The 24,026-nt window shown below is 36.2% G+C and overlaps 1 protein-coding gene across 1 annotated transcript in view; it reads right to left on the bottom strand.

The window, feature by feature from the left end:
* LOC128666233 (NUAK family SNF1-like kinase 1) overlaps positions 1-24,026 on the bottom strand; it is a 55,203-nt gene that overhangs the window by 3,228 nt on the left and 27,949 nt on the right. Inside the window, exons 5-7 of the mRNA XM_053720702.1 lie at positions 12,739-12,804; positions 4,004-4,123; positions 1,736-1,868 (exon numbers count right to left, since the gene is read on the bottom strand). Of these exons, the coding sequence (XP_053576677.1) occupies positions 1,736-1,868; positions 4,004-4,123; positions 12,739-12,804 (319 nt within the window). The remainder of the gene's footprint in view (positions 1-1,735; positions 1,869-4,003; positions 4,124-12,738; positions 12,805-24,026) is intronic.

The following is a 24,026-nucleotide window of genomic DNA, read 5'->3' as shown; positions in this document are numbered from 1 at the left end:
TGAAATACCCATATTGAATTATCCATAAGCAAAAGTATAGGCGTTATTCTCATTGGTTATACTTTTTTTTTTATGATTTGGAGTGGGTTTTAGTGTAGATGTGATGCGCTTTGAAGGGAATTCTGATTAACCGAATGGACCCAATGTGTTAATCGTTATAAAGGGTTAAACTTCTATACTAGGAGCATGCATGTGTCATTATTGTGCAAGAAATTACCAGTGATGTGCTATAAGCATATGCCAATCCTGTTTGGCCTATTGACCATTTCCTGCTCAACAGTGTCCATTATTTCAGCAACATAGCACAACTGTATCTATGCAGTCCCTTTGCAGGGGTTAAACTCATAGTTAGAAACAAGCATTCATACAATAATAATAATAAAATGTGCTAACAAATTAGAACATTATTATTGCATTAGAAAATGCCTTCATTGCAGGGTTAGCTGTAGCTTTAGTGGTTCGTGCTAGGGCTATAAAGGGTTAATTTATATTTGTCATTTTACTAGAAGATTTCCCTGAGGTGGTGTTATCTAACACTTATTTGTGACCTGTGATCTAGCGGGGTCTAACAGTATAATTATAACAGCCCTTCGGTATGTAGATCATGTGACCTGCAGATCCCATTGTTGATAGAGATTTGTACCTGCTGCTAATAGGAGACAGCTTGTCTGGCTAGGAGGCTGATTGAAGATTTGTCCAAGTATCACAGACAATAATCTACATCCGTTTCTAATGCTCATTAAGGCCTTCTTCACCTAATATCACAATAATGTAAACTAAAGCTCTAAGGGTTAATCTGTTAAAAGAAGGCACAAACTATTACTTATATTGTACCTAAGCTAAACTAATTTGTGTGCTGCAAGAAACCAAAGCCCGCCCACAAGGATTTCTCTCTGGCTTTGGTGTTACATTGTAGCTCCTTTCCTTTAATTTTTTTTCCACTTTTCTAGTTTCTAATTACCGTTTTATTCCATTATCTCCAGCTCACAAATGTGCATATTTTGCATACAATTAGTATTAACCACTTCTTCATTTAACATAACCTAAATATTTGTACATCACTAATTATGTACACTAACACACGTTACTACACTATGGGCTAGATCACAAGTGGAGCACAATCTTTTGCACAACCTCACCAGCACTATCTGACATGCAGAGGTTAGCGTGCCCCAAACTAGTGCTCGAGTGATGAAAAAAGTACTTTGGATTTGTATGACCTCAAAAATAGAAGCTCTATTGATTGTGCTTAAGCAATATTAATGCACAGTAGTCATTTCCTGATTCTGAACTCTGTACTGCTGTCCCTCTGAGACAGTCATATGTCCCTAAATGCAGAACTTCCCTTAGCCCCACCCACGTAGCACCCAGACACGCCCAGAAACACTCAAACTGCAAAGATACACCCACAATACCACCCACTATCTACCCATGATCTCACCTCTCCCAACACAGCTACACCCGCAAAACGTTGACGCCCCCCCATCAACCTTCTGAGTCCCTGATACCAAGCTACAAATGTTGTGAGGTATAGCATAGGGATCGCTAAAACCCAGCTTCTGACCGGCCATCCGCCTGTAAGATGAATAGTCTCACCATGCACACACAGGCTGCAATGCACATGATGAGAACGTCCGTCACGTGCATCGGCATTGTTAAAAGGCTCTTGTATTTATAAATGAGCTACTAGAGTGACAGTCTCAGTTTAAATGTCATTTTACTGGAATGTATTTACCTGATAGGTGAGGAGGTTGTCTGTACTGGCCGCTGCTGATCTGCTCCGTGAGAGTTGTATAGTTACTGTTATCAAATGGCATAGTTCCGTAAACAAGTGCGTAAAGTAGCACGCCAAGGGCCCAGCAGTCAACCTGCAGAAGGAAAGGAAGAGAGATTGATATCAACCGTCCCGCAGCTAGGGTTGCTTTATAAATAAATACACAATGATAATTAGCATAAATGTACATAAATCTATAGTTATTCTGTATTATCTATAGTGACCGGAGCCTTAGAAATAGCAGCTGGTGGCAAACCTATACTTATTTATCACTAGCAGCTAGTTTTATGGTCTTGAATGAGTCCTATATTCTCATCATGTTATTTGCTCTCATTCCAGCTTTGCTTTCCGATAAATTGAATACAGCCAGTGACTGCATCATACGCAGGTATACTTGTATCTTATTTGTTCACAGGCTATATTCTCATCTGGAGTGGTGCAGAAGGACAATTTTGACTATGCATTTAACTTAAATACATAGAAAAAAATAATGTATTAAAAAATAAAAATGGTCTAATGAAACAAAGCTTTTTATTTTATACTCAAATATTCCCTTAAAGGGACAGTCAAGTACAAAATAAATTTCATGATTCAAATAGGGCATGTAATTTTAAAAAAACTTTTCAATTTACTTTTATCACCAATTTTGCTTTGATCTCTTGGTATTCTTAGTTGAAAGCTAAACCTAGGTATAGTCAAATGTTAATTTCTTAGACCTTGAAGACCGTCTCTAATCCGAATGCATTTTTACAGTTTTTCACCACTAGAGGGTGTTAGTTCATGTGTGTCATATCGAAAGCATTGAACTCATGCATGTGAAACCTAGGAGTCAGCACTGATTGGCTAAAATGCAAGTCTGTCAAAAGAACTGAGACAAGGGGGCAGACTGTGAAGACTTAGAAACAAGGAGGCTGAATTATCATATGTCTGTCGGACCTGATCCGACAGTGTGGATCAGGTCCGACAGACATTGCTGAATGCAAAGAGCAATAAGCTCTCCATATTCAGCATTGCAAGAGTGCAGCGCTGCTCCATAACTTGTATTTCTGGCGAGTCTGAAGACTCGCCAGAAACACAGGCTCTCAAGCTCCATACAGAGCTTGATAAATGGGCCTCAAGGTAATCACAGAGGTAAAAAGTATATTAATATAACTGAGATAAGGGGCAGTCTGCAGAGGCATAGATACAGGGTAATCACAGAGGTAAAAAGTATATTAATATAACTGAGATAAGGGAGCAGTCTGCAGAGGTTTAGATACAAGGTAATCACAGAGGTAAAAAAGTATATTAATATAACTGAGATAAGGGGCAGTCTGCAGAGGCTTAGATACAAGGTAATCACAGAGGTAAAAAGTATATTAATATAACAGTGTTGGTTATGCAAAATTGGGGAATGGGTAATAAGGGGATTATCTATCTTTTTAAACAACAAAAATTCTGGTGTAGACTGTCCCTTTAAGCTCATGAAATTCTAACACTGTCTGTGCAGGACCGGTTAATAAGACTAACATTGCTCTTGTTTCCTGTAAATGATTTAGATCTTACCACTATCATAAAGTCCCAATTAAATGGGTCATGATTCAGAAAGAGGGACTGATGATCAAACCCCCGCTGGCATGAAGAGAATAACACAAAATCTTTTTATTTTTATTTTTATAAAGCATTATACAGTATTTTAATGTGTCCCTCCTTCACATCCAGAGCGTAGGCAAGATAAACAGCTCAAGCTAACACTTGCCTTTCTAAAATTATTGTAAGGACCCTGCAATACTGATGAGATGATGTCAAATAGTGCTACTGAACATACCTCAGTATGCTCTCATGGAAAGCAGCTAAGTTTAAACCATCAATACAAGAGAAATACAATATGTTAATAAAAAAAGTGTCCACATTGCATGCTCTGAACCATTAAAGGGAAAGGGTCATTATAGTGCAAAACAAAATGCATGATCTTATTCGTTAGAGCATTTAATTTTATTACTATCAACCCAGCCATGCAAGTTCTCTGTGGTTCCAGATCCGCACTTTAGCAGGGATTAAACACATGGCGTTGCAAGGTCGATAGTGATACAATGATATCCTCTAATAAATAATCTCACTATCTTTAAATGCCCTTTAACTGGTATGTATTTACCTGAGAGGTGAGGAGGTTTACTTGTCTATAGTGGCCCTTTAATTGTTACATTTAGATACCATTAACGGACAACGGAAAAAGCACAGCACAATTACCTCTGGTCCGTAGTAAGGGAGACCTTTCACAATCTCTGGAGACGCATACAAGGGACTTCCACAGTATGTCTCCAGAACCTGGCCTTTGTGGAAGAGATTTGAGAGTCCAAAATCCGCAAGCTGTAAGAAAAATGTTGATAAATGTATTATTCCATTAGATGTGTAAAAGGTACAAATCTATTTACAGAACTATGAATCATGCCCCCTCCCCAGCTAATAGTTGCATACCCACACTAATGTCTTAAAGGAACACTCAAGTCAAACTTTTCTTTCTTTAAAAAAAACTTTTCAATTTACTTCCATTTAACAAACTGTGCATAATCTTTTTATATGCACAATTTTTAAATCACCAGCTCCTACTGAGCATGTGCAAAAATTCCCAGAATATACGTTTATGCATTTGTGATTGGCCGATGGCTGTCACATGATACAGGAGGAGTGGAAATAGACAAATTTTGAATGTGTTAGAAAAAAATCTACTACCCATTTAAAGTTCAGACTATGGGGCCAAATTATCAATGTCTGTCCGATATGATATGCTGTAGCGTATCATGTCCGACAGACATCGCTGAATGCCGACAGCATACACTGTCAGTATTTAACATTGCACAAGCAGTTCACTAGAACTGCTTGTGCAATGCCACCCCCTTGCAGATTTGCAGCCAAGCGGCCGCTAGCAGGGGGTGTCAATTAGCCTGATTGTATAGGATCAGGCGGATAGCAGACCGCAGCCTCAGAGCAGGCAGACCAGTTGTGGAGCAGCGGACTTAAGACCACTGCTTCATAACTTCTGTTTCCAGCGCCTGAAGGCTCACGCAGAAACAGGGACATCAAGCTCCATTCAGAGCTTGATAATTCGGCCCCTAAGTGCTATTGCATTGTCTTTTTATCATGTATTTGTTGATTATGCAAATCTACTGTATTTACTGGTCCTTTAAGCATTTATTCATAAAGAGTAGAACTTCTGCCACCTTTTTCCAGCCAACATTAAAAATATTAGTTGGAAAAGCCTGTCAAACTCAGATGGTTATAGTCGGTTTTACATTGACTTGTTCTCAGAAAGTTGTCTTACAAAGGAAACCAACTGAATTTGGCTGACTTGTAATCTGACTTGACCAGGTTTTATTTTTTTATTTTTTTTAACAGACTTTGTTCTAATTTAGAATTGTGCAAAGTCAAATAAAGCTGACTTCAAACACTACAAAATTGGTGGGTGGAAAAAGTTGTTTGCTGACTTTTGTCATTTTTATTTGTCAGTAATAAAGTAGAGATGTTTCTGATTTAATAATAAAATGCTTAATTTTGGCTTTCATGTCACTTTAAAATTGCATGGTATAAACAAAAGGTTAGCTTGAGTTTTAATTAACCCCCTGTCTGCTAGAGAGGGCTGCAATTTATTGTGCATTGTCTCACAGCATAGGTTCATGCCTACAAATCTGGATATGGAAAGGTTGGATGATCCTTCTGGTTCTTAGAAACTCATTAGTCTTCATTGTCTCTATATAACTACACCCTCTCACCCCAATCAAACATTAGCTTATCTTCTTTCTCACAAGTCTTTATTATTTCCCCTTTCTTCTGCGACACTCAAGTCAAAATGAAACATTCATGATTCAGATAGAGCAGGCAATTTTAAACAACTTTCCAATTTACTTGCATTTACAAAATGTGCACAGTCTTTTTATATTTTCACTTTTTTAGCCACCAGCTCCTACTGAGCATGTGCAAGAATTCACAGAATATACATATATGCATTTGTGATTGGCTGATGGCTGTCACATGATGCAGTGAGAGTGGAAATAGACATAACTAAGATTTGTCAGAAAAAAAAAAATCTACTACTCACTTAAAGTTCAGACTAAGGGCTAGATTTATCAACCCTGAGGCGTACAGGGGCGCGTATACACGCCCCTGTACGCCTCAACTCACCTGTGGCGGGGCGCAATTACCCGCAGGTAATTAACATTGCACACGAGCGCAATTTTGCGCTCGCATGCAATCCCGCCCCCTGCCCGCGCACAGCCAATCACGCGCGGGCAGGAGCTGTCAATCTCCTCGGTCGGACTCGACCGAGGAGATTGAATTTCGCCAGAATAGATGTGGCGAAGATGTTAGGGAAGCAGCGGTCTGGTGACCGCTGCTTGATAAATCGCGGCGAGCAAGTTCTTGTGAGAACTTGCTGCCGCAGGGGCTTGATAAATCTAGCCCTAAGTTTTATTGTATTGTCTTTTTAAAATTGCCTTTGAATCTTTTGCGTGCATTTGACTTTCAATCCCTGGAATGCGCGGTATGCACCTCATCATCCCTAATTATCTTCTGGACCTTCTGCTCTCTGATTTACGCTCTTCTTCCTTCAATGAAACATTTCTAGCAGAAGCAATTAATAACCCTGGTTCTTCCAGTCTTGTTAGATGCTGTCAATAAGTGAACTCATCGTATTTCTTTGTATTGAAGACCTTTACCCCTAACAGACAACGCACAATATGTCAATTGCTTATGTTATACGTACAATTCAGACCAATTGGGATGTTTAGCTGCCTTCTGATGAGTTCTTATCCATTCTATTCAGTTACAAGACAGAGCTACTAAATGACCTCCATGCTGAGTGCTTTTAAAGAAACAAACATTGGATTAGAAGCATTTTTTTCTATTTCATTGTATTAACAAAAATGCTTTTAGTGAAAGCTACCTTTTACTGTGCACGTGACCTGTGGATCGCCTGAGGCTATAGGTCATGTGGACTGGCATTATTGCTAGCTCTTGAGCAGGTGCAATTAGGGAATGTGAGTGCACGTGACCTACGGCCACAAGCGATACACAGGTCACTTGCACTACACAGATGTAGCTGTTACTAGAAGCATTTTTACTAATACAAGTATAGATGCTTCTGATGTCTGTTAGACTTTTCTAAGCTCAGGTGCACAAAAAAACAAAACAGTAATTGCTTTTAAAGGGCCATAATTCCCAAATGTTTAAACACTTGAAAGTGATGCAGCATAGCTGTAAAAAGCTGACTAGAAAATATCTCCTGAACATCTCTATGTAAAAAAGAAAGATATTTTACCTCAAAAGTTCCTCAGTAGCCACCTCCCATTGTAAAGGATTTCTAAGCAGCATATTAGTGTGTCTGTCCTGGGACATCTGAAGGGATGAGCATCGTGAACTCTCATATTATTTCACCAATCAGGTAAAGGAAGCTTACTATGATATCTCATGAGAGTTAAGTCAAATCTCATGAGATCACAGTAAGAGTTCATGACCTCAGCACTGCTGATGCTGATTGGCTGCTGTTCATTTCTTCATTTTTTTTTATTTTTTTACCTGCAGCTGGGAGCAGTTGAGTATAACTTTTTACACAGAACTTACTCTGCTGAGCTGAGGAAATTGTGAGGTAAAATATCTTCCTTTTTTACATAGAGATGCTCAGGTGATATTTTCCTGTCAGCTTTTTACAGTTATACTGCATCAGTTTCAAGTGATTTAGCATATGAGTATTATGTCCCTTTAATAAATAAATAAATATATACAAGTACATTGCAAAATTGTACTTCAGTTTTTACTAGACTGTCCTTTTAACACTTTATAAAAAAAACACCTAAAAGAAATACTTTATCTCCTGGTTTAAAGCAGTATATTTCGAGTTAGTCTGAATTAAAAACAAGTGATGTATTTTTCATAGAAACCGACTGGAATGGGGTAATTGTACTCAAAACATTTTTCATGTGTATGGAAGAACAGTAGGTAATCATTTTAAAAATACTTTGCATGGAAAATGGTTAAGTTAAAGCTGTTTAAATATAAATGGAGATGATTTAGATAGAGAATACAATTTTAAACAACATTCCAATTCACTTCTACTATCTAATTTGCTTCATTATTTAGATATCCTTTGTTGAAGAAATAGCAATGGACATGGGTGAGCCAATCACATCTATGTGCAGTCACCAATCAGGAGCTACTAAGCGTATTTAGATATGTTTTTCAACAAAGGATATCAAGAGAATGAAGCAAATTAGATAATAGAAGTAAATTGGAAATGCATATTCTTTCTAAATCATTAAAAGAATAAAAAAATGTGTGTTTCATGTCCCTTTAACCTCTTCACTAACAGGACTTTCAGAGAAGAACTTTCCCAAAATATTGGAGAATTCATAGCATTTTTGCTATCACTCCATTTAAACAGAAATAGAGCTTTGTTTTTTTTTTTTTTTTTTTTATTTATCTCTCAAAACTATATATGGTTGTTAAGTAGAGAACACAAGGTATTGATCTAGGCTGCTGGTTTTCAAACCTGTCCTCAGGCTTCCCCAACAGGCCAGATTTTCATGATTACCTTGGATGAGAGCAGGTAAATAACCATGTTTAATAAGCAGCTGATTATTTCACCTGTGCTCCAGTTCAGATATCCTCAAAATGTGGCCTGTTAGGGAGTCTGAGGACAGGTTTGCAAACCAGTGATCAAGACCTATTTTGGTATATTTCCTGCCACCATTTCACCAACAAATGCGATCATATAAAAAAAAATTGTTAACTTTTTCACAAACTTTGGGTTTCTCACTGAAATTATTTTCAAACCGCTCGTGCAATCATGGCGCAAATGGTTGTAAAAGCTTCTCTGGGATCCTTTTTGTTCTAAAATAGTAGACATACATGGTATTGCCTTTGGTTTTTGGTAATTAGAAGGCCACTAGCCTGTAAGGTAGCTTGCAAGGTTAATTTTAGCTTTAGGGGCCTATTTATCTATCTCCATATGGAGCATGAAGAAGGCTCACTAGAAACACCAGTTATGAAGCAGCGGTCTAAAGACCGCTGCTCCATAACCTGCCCGTCTGCTCTGAGGAGGTGGACAGACATCTTGGTAAATCCACCCGATCGAATACGATCAGGTTGATTGACACCCCCTGCTAGCGGCCAATTGGACGTGAATCTGCAGGGGGCGGCGTTGCACCAGCATTTCACAAGAGCTGCTGGTGCAATGCTGAATGCGGAGAGCGTATTGCTCTCCGCATTCAGCGATGTCTGTTGGACATGATTCGCTGATCGGATCATGTTAGACAGATAAATCGGTCCCTTAGTGTAAAGCTCAGGAACTCCAGCTCTCGGCTATAACAACTTTACTGCAGAGACTGATGAAGCTTCCTGCAGCATAATGGTCAAAGTGCCGCATAACGTGTGCACGTGAGCGTGTGTGTGTGTGTGTATGTATATATACACATATACATACATATATATATATATATATATACACACACACACACACATGTTGTTTTGGCTTAAGGGGTTAATTTAACAGAATGTGCAGCTGATATATATGTATCTGTTGCTCATTGGTTGATAGAAACAACTCCCACAGCAATTAATATTTTTGAGTTTAAAGGAACATGAAACAAACATTTTTCCAGTTTACTTTTTTAAATCAAATTTACTCGATTCTCTTGATTTGTTTTGTTCAAGGAGCAACAAGCACTACTGGGAGCTAGCTGAATACATCAGTTGAGCCAATGACAAGAGGCACATATGTGCACCCACCAATCAGCAGCTAGTTCCCAACAGTGCATTGCTGTTACTGAGCCTATCTAGGAATGATTTTAAACAAAGGATACCAAGAGAAAAAAATAAATTAGATAATAGAAGTAAACTGGAAAGTTGTTTACATTTATATTTCTGAATCATGTCCCTTTATTGTCCATTTAATAAAATATTTTAGGATTGTTTCATTTTGTTAAACGCCTCTCTAAGGGCTCGATGTAAACTTTGCCAGATCAGATATGGTTTTTCTTGCCGACACTCACAGGGGCTGCCCTGGTGGAATTATCATAAAAAAGGGTCGAGAAGTCTCCTATTGGAAGTAATGGAGCTCACTGGAAAGGGTAACTTTGCAAGGGGAGCACTTTAAACATTAAATCCTGCAGCCAATATAACTCACATTACGCCGCTTTCTGCGTATAGCATCTTACACCGTCTATATTTTCCTTTGCATGTGTTTGTTAGGGTTAGAAGTATTTTGAGTGATTTTAGAAAAGCTCAGCACCTTTTAGTTTGCAAGCAACAAATGAGGTCTGTAGTATGAAAATCTTTACAGAATTACGCTGGGATTAGAGAGACAATTTCATATGCGCCCATGGAACGCCCATGTTCAGCCCATTTTACAAAAAACAAAACATTTACGCTTTGTATTTTATACTTCTAAAGTACAAATTTCCAAGTGATTTTTCCTCACCCAGTGTACTTATATTATGATTTACGCTGTGCATATTTAATACAATTCCTGTCTAATTTAGAATTGGAAGTGATGCCTTGACGTTGTCACATCTATGTCTCTTTTTAAAAGACGTCTGCCAGCGACTGCAGAACATTTTCATGTATTTTTGTTCTGTTATAGACTTTTTTATATAATACAACATTTGCCAGACAGCAAGTTATCGAAACCTTGTGCGCGTATCTCCAGTAATCGCATTAACAACTAACTTAGAATAAGCAAGTGAAAATACACAAAGGAACACAGTAGTTCCCTAGAAGACGACATTCCAGGAATGCTTACACATCCTGCTATTTGTCAGGAATTCAGCATTTGCAGTCAGATAGACAGATCCAATTAAACAAAAATAGTGTTTTTTTCCCTAAGATACAAAAACACAGACATTTCATGCATTCCTGTACCCAGTAACAAACCTGTAGTACCTTCCTTAAAAGGCAAAAGGAACGGCAGGGTGCTGATCAATCACTGCCTAGTGCTATTTTTAGACCTATGAATTTCTGTACTATTTCTGCCTAACTGCACTTGAGCAGAAAATAGGATAGCTCTTGGCTCTCGCATGGTTAAGCGATTCCCACAGTTTATCAGAGTTGGAAGTGCTATAATGAAACTTGTGGGGTGTCCAGCTCCGAATCCATTAGCATTCCGGCCTCTAGCAACCAACAGCCAATCAGCAGGATGTGAGATAACGAATGTCTGGCAGATGTTGGAAGGGGGATATGGCTGCTTTTATCACAGGCTGGAGTACAAGTTTATCTATGTCATGTTGATTTGCTCATAAATCTGCTTCTGTTTTCTGCACTAATGAGAAATCCTGCTGTTGGGCTTTCAAATTGTCACTTCCAACATATTAAAGGGACCTGACTTGGTTGGACTTAAAGGGACATGAAACCCAAACATTTTCTTTCAAGATTCAAATAGAGTAAACAATGTTAAAGGGACAGTCTACACCAGATTTGTTATTGTTTAAAAAAATAGATAATCCCTTTATTACCCATTCCCCAGTTTTGCATAATAAACACGGTTATATTAATATACTTTTTACTTCTGTGATTACCTTGTATCTAAGCCTCTGCAGGCTGCCCCCTTATTTTAGTTCTTTTGACAGACTTCACTGCGTGAGCAGTGTTATCTATATGGCACACATGAGCTAACACCCTCTAGCTGTTAAAAAACTGTCCAAATGTCCTGAGCTAAGAGACGACCTTCAAGGGCTTAGAAATTAGCATATGAGTCTTCCTAGGTTTAGCTTTCAACTGAGAATACCAAGAGAACAAAGCAAATTTGATGTTAAAAGTAAATTGGAAAGTTGTTTAAAATTACACGCCCTATCTGAATCATGAAAGTTTAATTTTGCATTAGACTGTCCCTTTAAAAACTTTCCAATGTACTCTTGTTATCTAAAATGCTTTGTACTCTTAGTATCTTTTGCTGAAAAGCATACTTAGGTAGGCACTGATGAGAGCTAGCTGCTGATTGGTGGCTGCCCATGGATGCCTTTTTTCATTGGTTTCCCCCATGTATGTTCTGCTATATCCCAGTAGTGCAGTGCATTGCTGCTCCTTTAACAAAAGAATAAAACAAATTTTATAATCAAAGTAAATTGGAAAGTTATTTAAAATGGTTTGTTCTATCTGAACCATGAAAGAAAAATGTGGGGTTTCATGTCCCCTAAATTCAGAGTGGGATGTCTGAGTTTTAGTTATGTCAATAAATTTAGTAATTAGTTATTAATGTTTTTCACATGGGTTTTAAATTGGCCATGAAGAGTGTAGATATTATACTGGTTTATTATACTGTGTCTGATACAAAAAAACGTAGGTCATATATAGAAGCTTTATGAAGTGATACATTAACTCCTGATGTATAGAACAAATGCATACGCATAGAGACATTTTACTGCTATTGGGTTTGCTACAAGCTAATATGAGGTTTAGCGCAGGGATCCCCGGACCTGCGCTAAAGGACCTTATCGTTTAACACAGGCCCCGGCATCTGCGGCACTAAACTTCATATTAGCGCGAGCTGGGCTCTATGAAGAAGGGTTGGGATTAGCGCAATAGAGGAGAGTAATTAACCTCTAAAGGTAAGTAAAAGAAAACGAATTAATACTAAATTAATTTCAGCAGTATTTCATTTGTTCCTTTAAATTTTAGTTGGTGCATTCGTTTGGATATTTGTTTTGTGAAAACAACATAAATATCTGTTTTTTTGTAACCAATTAGCAAACCAAACGCACAAGTCTAGGTTCTACCTTTCTTTTTTAGACCATATACTATTTATCCTCCTGTGAAGTGTTTAACTTATGTACAGTATGTCCGTGTCTAGGTTTCCAGACCTTTAACTAATATTCTTGATGAGATCTCACTAGTAATCTATAAGTGACCAATAACACGTCATAACCATAGAACTAGAATTTCATGTTTGAAAGGAACTGACCTATCAGTGAACAATATATTTGTAATAGTTCAGTTCTCACCTTTACATTTAGATTGTCATCTAGGAGTATATTCTCCAGCTTTATGTCACGGTGCACAATTCCATTCTGAAAAAAAGAAAAAGTATCTCAGAAAAACAACATTTCTATGTCATTGGTGAATGAGTGGATACATTGTACATGCAATTTTTTCATTTTACTTAAAGGGATTGTAGACCTTGTACTTACAACATTTTTCTGCTGTCTTGCAATAAATTAACATACTAGGTGAGTGTAAAAATGTGTAATGCATTAACAACTTGTTTTCTGCAATTGTTTTTCAATAAACAAGCTCCACTACCACGTGCTGTATTTGCAGGACCAATCAGTTCATGTTATTGCAGTAGACACATCTAGCTAGTTTTATATTTTATAGCAAGGGCTGCATTTTTTTGCAGTTTCTTATCAGATCATGTAGGAGACTTATAGCCTTCCGTGTGCTCTTCAAAGCCTTAGAATTATAAGTTCTCAGAGTTGATTACACAAAAACTATATTAAAATGTTGTACATATAATTAAACCTTTTATATTGGCAATCTGAAAGTGCTTATTGTCTCATTAAAATTAACAGTTTACAATAATACAAAATATTGTATACTTGGTCAACATATTTATCTTTTTAGCCCTTAGTTATAACCGCTTGCGCAGAATTACTGCACTCACTGCTCAGGGGTAAAACCTTTATTTGTTTTGGGGAGCTTGGTTGATAGCGAGATTGAGTGTCACTGGGTCAGGGGAGATGAAGAAAGGATCATGAATATAATGACATCCAATTATATGCATTTTGCTATGAGTTGTTGATTAAAGGGACACAAAGCCCAATTTTTTTCTTTCATAATTTCAGATAGAACGTATAATAAAAAAAAAACACTGTTATTAAATTAACTTTATTCTATTGGTATCCTCTGTTGAAGGAGCAATGATGCACTACTGGGAGCTAGCTGACCACATTGAGTGGTGGCTGCATATATATGCCTCATTATTGGCTCACTCAATGTGTTCAGCTAGCTCCCAGTAGTGCTCCTTAGCCTACCTAGGTATGCTCCTAACAAAAGATACCAAGAGAAGAGGGCAAATTTGATAACAAAAGTAAAATGGAAAGTTTTTTAAAAATGTATGCTCTATTTAAATCGCAAAAGTAAAGTTTGGGGTTTTATGTCCCATTAAATATCACTCAACACTGCGTTAAAATTAATTTATTGCATAAAGGATTCTAGCACGATAGGTCAATAACACAACAAGAACAAAACTTATTGGAAAAAAATATACAGTTAAAATAAAGAGTTTAGTGACTTTAGCAATTAGTTGTAAAAAGATTGCATATAGGTCTATAGTTATAGGTTAATAGTTATTACAGGGCTCACAATTTCCACTCGCCCACGACAAGTAGAAATTAAACTGGGGTGAGTAGAGAGGGAGCTAAATGCCGTCTACACACTGTGCAAAATGACCAGCAAATGCATATATTAGTAATAGTTGTACTAAAAGGGCTGAATGATATAGTCAGTAGGGATGGGCGAATGTGTAAATTTTCGAATTTTGAATGTAGAATGAATGTTATTACCGAAATTATAAATCCGAATGTTGATAAGAACGAATATTCTTAAAAATTCTATAAACGAATGTTATTTACAGTTTTCGAATGTCACTTTCGAATTCGAATGTTTATAATTATATCGAATGTCCACATTCGAAATTTCGAATTTAACATTCTATTTAACAAATACTATTCAGAAGTTCAATAGTTCATGTGGTAGGGAAGGAATCTAGTAAATTGATATATAATAGATACTAATATATCATTTTTAATGTTTCTATATAGAATATTGCATAATTCAAATATTACATATAAAGAAAGCATTAGAAATACTATTACAAACATATAAATTCGAATTTTTCGAATTCGAATATTGCATAATTCGAATATTACATTTAAAGAAAAAGCATTAGAAATACTATTACAATCTAAATTCGAATTTTTCGAAAATAATATTTTCAAATATAATCATAAAATTCAAACCGAACATTCGAAAATCGAATGTTAGAATGTTATGTATACATTCGAAATTCAATTCGAACGAACGTGTTAAAATTTATGCCGTTTTTCGAATGTTGCAAAACATTCGCCCATCCCTAATAGTCAGACTAAAGGTGAGCCTGATAATAATTCAGTGCAAATTTTTATGGCCCAATTCTCAAAAATTAATAAGGAGAAATTGCTGGCTTATTTTACTGAGCATTAGATTAAGTGTCTTTCCATAACATAAATCATAATCGTAAACTTCCCTTAATGAGATACACAGTTCCCAAGGTAAAAGTTACCGTTAAGTAATCCCTGAGAGGGTCTTGTAATACTGGTGAGCATCTTATAGAATTTCACCACAACAGAGAGCTTTAGAGAATCTAACCCTTAGTGTGCGTAAAGTAATGGGAGCTGCCATATTGTAACCTAGAGTCTTCCGCTGAGGTCAGCCAATGGCTGTGTGTAATATAGCAGTGGCAAGTCTGGAGTTTGCACTTTCAATTGAAAATCCCACAATTGTAATTGTTAAATTACAGGAAATGTTGCAAAGTGGCTTTATGAAAGATAGATAGACATTTTAATGTACAAAGTATTTAATGTATCTTTCATGTAATGTAATTGATTTTGCAATACAAAGTTCCGAGCATTAGACTTTGCCATTAATACTGTTCTATGAGTTAGTCTCAGAATTACAAGTAGTAACGTTTTTGTCTCCAAAGGCTTCTGCCAGAAATAATAGTTTATTGATTGTGAGGAAAGGAATCAAAGCTAAAGTAATATCAGCTAAGACATAAATACACACAAGTTACCCCAGAAACCAAAGTCCTGCATCTGCAGACATAACACAGAAGTCTTGCAGACTAGCAGTTTGCAAGGAAACATTTCCGAGTGCTGCAGTAACATTTAAGATAAACTAAAATCACTAAGGACTAAATTCCACCACCCTGGAAACTTTCTGTCTGATAAATGAAGTATAGACTTGAGACTTTTGTTTTTGGGAGGTAGCGGAGCTGTAAAGTTTGCACTCATGAACTAAACAATTATCCCAATGTTTGATTCAATAATCACAAGCTGTAAATATGTATAATCTACGTAAACCTGTTTTAATTTTGACAAATATTATGAAAAGGTCAATCAACTTGCAAAAGTCCCTCAAAAATGGATGCAGGTTTGTGAAGTTCATAGTCGGATAGGAATGTTACATTAAAAAGGGACATAAAACTCAAAATTGAAATTCACATTTTTCCAATACATATATACAAGTATTGGAAGAAATGCTTCTAGCAAAAGTCACCATTGTTACAGTAATGGCTTATACTATGTACATAATATATGTACATATGCCCTAAGAACATTTACTCCGTGGCACATATTTATTGGGGATGATGTAAATTCATTGGGGCTGACACAATATGCCCTCTGAGAAGGGGTTGTGTTTAAATGAGACATTTTCTCCATGCACAGAAATATCTCTCAATGAAAAAGTCATAGGGCTCTATTCATCAAGAGCTGAATGGAACACTAATTCCTGCAATTAACTATGCATTTTGAAGGGCCAAACCCAGTGAGTATCTCCTGCAAGAAGAGCTAAGTTAGCCCTGCACAATGCATAGTAAATGTTGTGTATGATTCCCCTACAATAGGAAGATTGCAGGTGTATTGTATGCAGCACTCACTGGGTTTGGCCCTTGATAATGCATAGTTAAAGGGACAGTCAAGTCCAAAAAAAACCTTTCATGATTTAAATAGGGAATGTAATTTTAAACAACTTTCCAATTTACTTTTATCACCAATTTTGCTTTGTTCTCTTGGTATTCTTAGTTGAAAGCTAAACCTAGGAGGTTCATATGCTAATTTCTTAGACCTTGAAGACTGCCTCTAATCTGAATGCTTTGTGAACACTAGAGGGCATTAGTTCATGTGTTTCATATAGACAACATTGAGCTTGTGCACGTTAAGTTACCCTGGAGTGAGCACTGATTGGCTAATTGGCTATCAAAATAACTGAAATAAGGGGGCAGTTTGCAGAGGCTTAGATGCAAGGTACTCACAGAGGTAAAAAAAAAAAGTGTATTTCTATAACAGTGTTGGTTATGCAAAACTGGGGAATGGGTAGTAAAAGGATTATCTTTCTTTTTAAACAACAAAAATTCTGGTGTTGACTGTCCCTTTAAAGACTTCAAATCACCTACAATTCATCTCTTTGTGAATAAAGCCCAAAATGTTTACTAGAACCAATTTTGTTAATACAAGTGCATTGCAGAAATGATTCTATTTAAAACGGAAATACATTCATGCGCTTTTCAGTATCGAGTTTTATGACCCCTTAAACTCCAAAATGATAATGCATTATAAATCCAGAGACAAGATATATACAATTGCAAGATGTTTTGTATTTACAAGTATAAAACATCTTGCATTTGTATACATCTTGTCTCTGGATTTATTCCCCCTCCAGCAGGTTAAACACAATGCAACAAAACAACTTTTGTTACGTGATTCTTTTTCTTCTCTCTCCCCTTTTCATTGTTATTATTTGTTTATATTACACAAGGCATAAGATCATACTGCGTACTGTGTGTAGATACTAATTTGCATCGCATTACAACCATTAGCATTATGTAGAAGTGTCCCTCAAAGAAGGTCTGAACTATTGTTAGTCCATAAGCTCTATGCCCATACTCAAGAGTATGTGTATGACTTCTATGCAAATTATCTGTAGTAGTCATCTTGCTTGTAGAGAATAAAGAGTCCCGAATGGATTTCCTGCACACTTACTCAATAAAGGTGATGCCTGCCAAAATAGTTGCCTTTGAGAATGATGCCCCAGCAAGAATTCAAGTGACCATCTATACTGAGATTCACTTCACCAGTGGTCAGTAGTAATACATTTGGGTTGGCTAGACATTCTTTAAACATTATTTGTTGCTTTTGATCATATAGCTACACCTTGCATTCTTCTGCATTTTTTTTTCTAGAAATCCAAAGAAATTTATAGTATTTTCTTCTAGATTTAAGAATTATTTTAAGATTTTCTCAGAGAAATACTAATAATACTAAAGACTGAAACTATAGATATGAAATCACAATTTGCTGGAATTTAAGATTAAAGTTTACCTAAAAACAATTATATAGTTTCTGTAATGTTATTTAACGCATACAGGGAAATAATTAGAGGTGTGCATGGGCGAAAAATTCGGTTCAGCCGAATCTTTTTAACCGAATATTCAGAAAATTTAATTTTCTGAATAGTTGACTACTGTAATATTTGGTATTTGTTTAGTTTTAAACAAAACAAATATTGAATATTTGTGGAACATTTACATATGTTTTCATTAAATGAATGTCAAGTTTGCCTATAGCGTTACATACTTAATGATAGTAAGCGGGAGAGCTGCGCTAATCCCGACCCTTCTTCACAGAGACCCAGGGCTGCACTAGTAGGAGGCTTAGCGCAGCGGATCAGAAAGTCTGCACTTAATGACCTTCGCCTTTAGTTCAAGCTCTGTGAACTATTGTGCTAAGCCCCCTATTAACAAGCCCCTCGGGGTTCTGCGAAGAAGGGTCGGGATTAGCGCTGCTCTCCAGCTCACTAGAGGTATTTGTAACAATAACTAGAGGTATTTGTAACCCCAAAGGTAATTTAAAGGAAACTAATGAATACTGATTAATTTTGTTAGTATGTATTCATTTTTTTTAAATTTCCTGGTGTATTCATTCAGATATTGAAAATGATTGAGTATAAAATATGGACCAGGCACTACAAAAAGTCAATTCCTGAAGAAGACATATCCAGTCACGTTTTTCTTGCTTTTAAATAATGCTGGGATAATAACTTCCTAAGGGTCACTCAGTAGTCATTAACTTAGCAGTATCCTTTCTGGGTAGTTTTGCCACAACCCTAATCTATGCTGTTTAAATTTTCATTGTACTCTGTTATCAAAGTCTCTTGGTATTTTGTTGAAAAGCTCAGGAAGTAGGCTCAGGAGCATCATTGCATTACTGGTAGCTACATACACGTCTCTTCTCATTGGCTCACCAAATCTATTCACTGGTAGCTCCCAACAGTGATTTGCTGTGCTGGAGATGACTTTAGCTATATGTTTAGCCGCTTTACAGTAATGGCACAATTATAAATAGCTCCAACACAGAATCTCTTTCTGCTTTTTTATGTACCTTTAAAAGAACGAGTCTCACGGAATAACACTAGAGAGTGTTCGACTTAGCAGTGGGAATACAAAGAAGTGTTACTGCCAGAAAACAAACAAATAGATGCAGTTGGCTCCGGACGACGACACTGATACCATAAGGTCTTAGAGCTTGCTCGCATGCTTGGAATATTCTCCGCTTAAAGGGACAGTCTAGTCAAAATTAAACTTCAATGATTCAGATAGAGCAACAATTTTAAGCAACTTTCTAATTGACTGCTAATATCAAATTTTCTTTGTTCTCTTGGTATTTTTATTTGAAAAAGCAAAAATTTAAGCATAGGAGCCGGCCTATTTTTGGTTCAGAACCTGGGTAGCACTTTCTGATTGGTGTCTAAATATAGCCACTAATCAGCAAGCGCTACCCAGGTCCTGAACCAAAATTGGACTAGCTGCTAAGTTTACATTCAAATAAAGATACCAAGAGAACAAAGAAAAATTGATAATATGAGTCAATTAGAAAATTCTTAAAATTGCTGCTCTTTCTGAATCATGAAAGTTTAATTTTGACTAGACTATCGTTTAAGGTGGAGAAGGAACGGAATGAAAGACTCCTAGAACCATGGTAGTGGTGAAATGCTACAGACTTTCTTTTATCGTGTACGTGCAATTGTTTTATGCAGGATTTTTTAATAAATGTAATAAGTCTTCCTTGAATCAGGGAATGCACTGTCTTTTTTCTCTGTTTTGCTATGACATTAAAGGGACATAAAAAAATTATATTTTTTTTAAAAAACTGTAATTAAAAAGATTGTAAAAAATAGTGGGTGTGGGTTTTTCTCTCTCTAAACTTTGTTGTAAAGGGGTTATCCACATATAAAAAAGGCCCTTTGAGTATAGTTCTATAACTTTAATGTACACATAGGGACTCCCATGATCCTCTGCTCAAATAAATGTACAATTATACACACCAGGTAATTGCTATTACCACAGTGATCACCTGACTATAAAAAAAAAAAAAAAAAAAAAAAAAAAAGTGTATAGGGGTTTAATTTTAAAAAGGGTCTTAAAGGTGTCAGCCTGCAAAAAGCTCAGAAAGTACATGGTTGTCATCTGCACTCAATGACCACGTGTTATACACAGTAAAGGGGTAATGCAGATAGTGAGCGAATAAAGTGATTTATAGATTTGAGACAGTTCACTCATAGGGAACAAATACAACATTCTCACAGAATTTAACTGTGATTTCTTTTGTTTCTCAGTTTGTGTTTAACCCCTTCTAAAAGATGAAATTAGCACACCCAGTTGCATAAAAAGAAAGCCAATCAGAAGACAGCACACGTATGTGTGCACCAATCAGTGACTGTGTCTTTTTCACTTTTTTGGAGTATATTACACAAAGTGAAAAAAGGAATTTGGCTTAAGAAAAGAAATGATGCAGTGAAATAGAGAATTCTATTTTCATACTAGAATAAACCTTTAATTGACTGCAGTGATTTAAAGCATTTTTGTTAAGTCAATCTATTGCTCTTTAAAATATGGAACATTTTAGGTGGCTCCTTGGCCAGATGGTCTACAGAAGGTTCAGAAAAATTAAACAAGCAACCCCACTTTATAAAGTTTATTAACACCAGATATTTTGCTATTTTAAAGTATGAAATCTTGTGCTAATCACTGCAGTGACAGTTTAGGACATGATATCTGTCCTGAAACAACCTTTTTGCCATCATTATAAGATTTAAATATCATAAGCACTTCACAGCTACATTTTGCAGACGGCCTTGTGGCTATAAGCATTGCTTGTAGGGTCCAAACTTTCATTACCAGGTGTTTCCTCAATATAAAATAAATCTATTTAGTTATTTTTATTTTGGAAGAAGCCATAAAACCTTGTCTAAATAATCAAGAAAAGTAAAACACAATCCACATATACAGTGATCAGGTCTACAAAATGTGTCCCAGTATGACCTCTTCCAAGGATGTGGTTACTCAATAAAATACATTTGCTTCTGTAAAGACCACGTGCCAGTATTTATTCATTAAAAGAAATATAGAGGTTTTACCACGACCATTGCATCATTGTGAAGAATTTTAAGATTGGATAGGCTCCAGACCTCATCCAAAAATGGCAAAGTAGCAAACAATAATATCAATGTACATTCCAGCTTATATCATCTTTCTAGACAAAAATTCCAAGTATATAATTTTCAAAATGTATAGTATTATTAAGCTTGGTGGATACATAAAAAAAGAAATCTGCACACTAAATTGAAGAGGATACACAATTACAAGATTTAAAAGTTTGGGCAAGATACTCCATTTTAATCAAATGACAATGAGGTTAAGAAATAAAAAAGACAATGTGGTATAAAACCATGTGCACTTTGGGGGTATATTTATTAATGTGTGAGTGGACATGATACAATGTAGCGTATCATGTCCGCCGCACATCGATAAATGCCGACAGCATATGCTGTCGGCATTTATCATTGCACCAGCAGTTCTTGTGTACTGCTGTTGCAATGCCGCCTTCTGCAGATTTGCAGCCAATCGGCCGCTGGCAGGGGGTGTCAATCAACTCGATCATATTTGATTGGGTTGATTTCTGTCCGCGGCCTAGGCAGCGGACAGAACAAGTTATGGAGCAGCGGTCTTTACAAAATGGCATACACTCATATCTGTAGGATATAGAGGTTACTACTGAAATGTCCCAGGCAAAATATGCATATTCAGTTTGTTACTAATATGAATGTTATACATTTAACACTTCACAATTTGGAATGATTAATGTTTTCAATATCTGTTCAAATGTTGTATTTTAAAACATGTCATGTTCAAAGTGACAACACTTTTCAATTTGGCTTGTTCCACATTGTACATATTTATATGGAAGACATTTAAAAACAATTCAGATATTTATTAATGTAGCAAGGTTTGCTCAACCACTTGACCTTGATAAACCATGGTTTGTTACCATATCTGGAAAATCATTTTATAATTCTAATGCTTACCTTAATCTCTAACCCTAAATTGTATGGCCTGAGGGGCATTTCAATTTTATCATTCGACAGCTACGGAGTTAACCTTAACTGTGAACCCTATTAATAAAATCTATTCTGAAAGTTGTCATCTACTGTAAATATTAGAGTTAATTATTTATATAGGAATCAAATGTGAGATATTAAAAGTGTTGGCATTGTTTTAGCAACATTCTGACTGGATATTGAACAGCAATATGAGCATAAAGCTAAATTAATAAAGTTTAACTAGATGTGCAGCAGTGAAAAATGTGTGTATTCAGTATTCTTTTAGTTTACAACAAAACTAATACTAAATATATGGGAAAGATTTACATTATTTGTTGTTAAACTAATGTAAATGTTCCTTTGTTACAGGGGGAAAAGTTCACCTGTAGCCTTATACTTACTTCCTGTGACTAAGCGCCACTAGGGGCGCGAAAAGCATCAGGACAACTTTTCCTCAATTCCTGCATGTACTGTATATGGAACTTTTACTCTTCCTGTTTTTAGCATTTCCCCTCAGAGTGCTCAGGATACTGTTTCTCTAGCCTTATACTTACCTCTAGCGTGCTGGAGAGCTGCGCTAATCTTGACCCTTCTTAACTGAGCCCTGTGCCGCGCTAATAGGGACCTTAATGAGACTGATCTTAGAGCCTGAGCTTAAGGACCTTCTATTTAATTCAGACTCTGGGATCTGTGTCGCTAAACCTCATATTAGCGGGGCACAGAGCTATGTAAAGAAGTGTCAGGACTAGCGCAGCTCTCCAGCAAGCAAGAGGTAAGTATTTAACTCTTAAAAGGAAACCAATGACAAATGTCTTCAGTATTTCTTAGTTTTCTTTAAATTAGTACATTAATTTGGATATTCATTCCGTGAAACTAATGCACAATCCTAATTATAAATATTTAAAGTTAAATATTTATTGTGTTGTTTTACACGTTTGGTTTTAACATACAGGCATACCTCAGAGATATTGCAGGTTTGGTTCCGGACCACCGCAATAAAGTGAGTCAAACTATTTTTTTTTGTTTCCCAGTGCATATAAAAGTTATATTTACACTATAATGTAGTCTATTAAAGGGACACTCAAGTCAAAATTAAAGAAAAAAAAAAAAAAAAAAAAACACTTTCATTATTCAGATAGAGCAGCAAATTTAAAAAAAACTTTCCAATTTACTTTGATAAAAAAAAGTGCAGTGTCTTTTTATATTTAAACTTTTTGAGTCACCAGCTCCTACTGAGCATGTGTAAGAAGTCACAGAATAAGCGTATATGCAATTGTGATTGGCTGATGGCTATCACATGGTACGTGTATGCATTTGTGATTGGCTGATGGCTGTCACATGGTACAGGGGGAGTGGAAAAAGACTACTTTTAAAATTGTCAGAAAAAAAACCTACTAATCATTTGAAGTTCGGAATAAGTGCTATTGCATTGTCTTTATCTTGCATTTGTTGATTATGCAAATCTACTGTGTTGACTGGCCCTTTAAATGCACAATAGCATTATGTCTTTAAAAAAAACAATGTATATACGTTATTTAAAAAATACTTTATTGCTAAAAAATGCTAACCATCATCTGAGCCTTCAGTGCGTCAATCTTTTTGCTGGTGGTGTGTCTAAATGGGTGTATTCATGTGTATTTATGTGTTTATATGTGTATATATGTTGGAAAAATGGCGCCAATAGACTTGCTCAAAACAAGGTTGCCACAAACCTTCAATTTGTAGAAAGAGCAATATCTGCGAAGCGCAATATATATATATATATATATATATATATATATATATATATATATATACACACACACACACATACACATGTATATAGTTATGCACATTTGAATTTCTAAACTTACACCACCTTGTAATCAAACTTTTTTTTTTTTTGTACATATAGTACACATGTGCACATGCCTGAACTGTACACTGTGGGCTCCATTTACCAAGCAGCGATTTTTGCATCAGAGGCCCATCTCAAGACCGCTGCTCCTTAACCTGTCCGCCACCATTTAAATCATCCTGATCCAATCCAGATGATTGACAGCCCTGCAAACGGGGGGGAGGCGAAATTGCACAAGTTATGATGGTGCAATACTTG

Source organism: Bombina bombina, chromosome 7 (genome assembly GCF_027579735.1).
Source record: "Bombina bombina isolate aBomBom1 chromosome 7, aBomBom1.pri, whole genome shotgun sequence".
Taxonomy (NCBI): Eukaryota; Metazoa; Chordata; class Amphibia; order Anura; family Bombinatoridae; genus Bombina; species Bombina bombina.
This window is presented reverse-complemented; position numbering and strand designations above follow the sequence as displayed.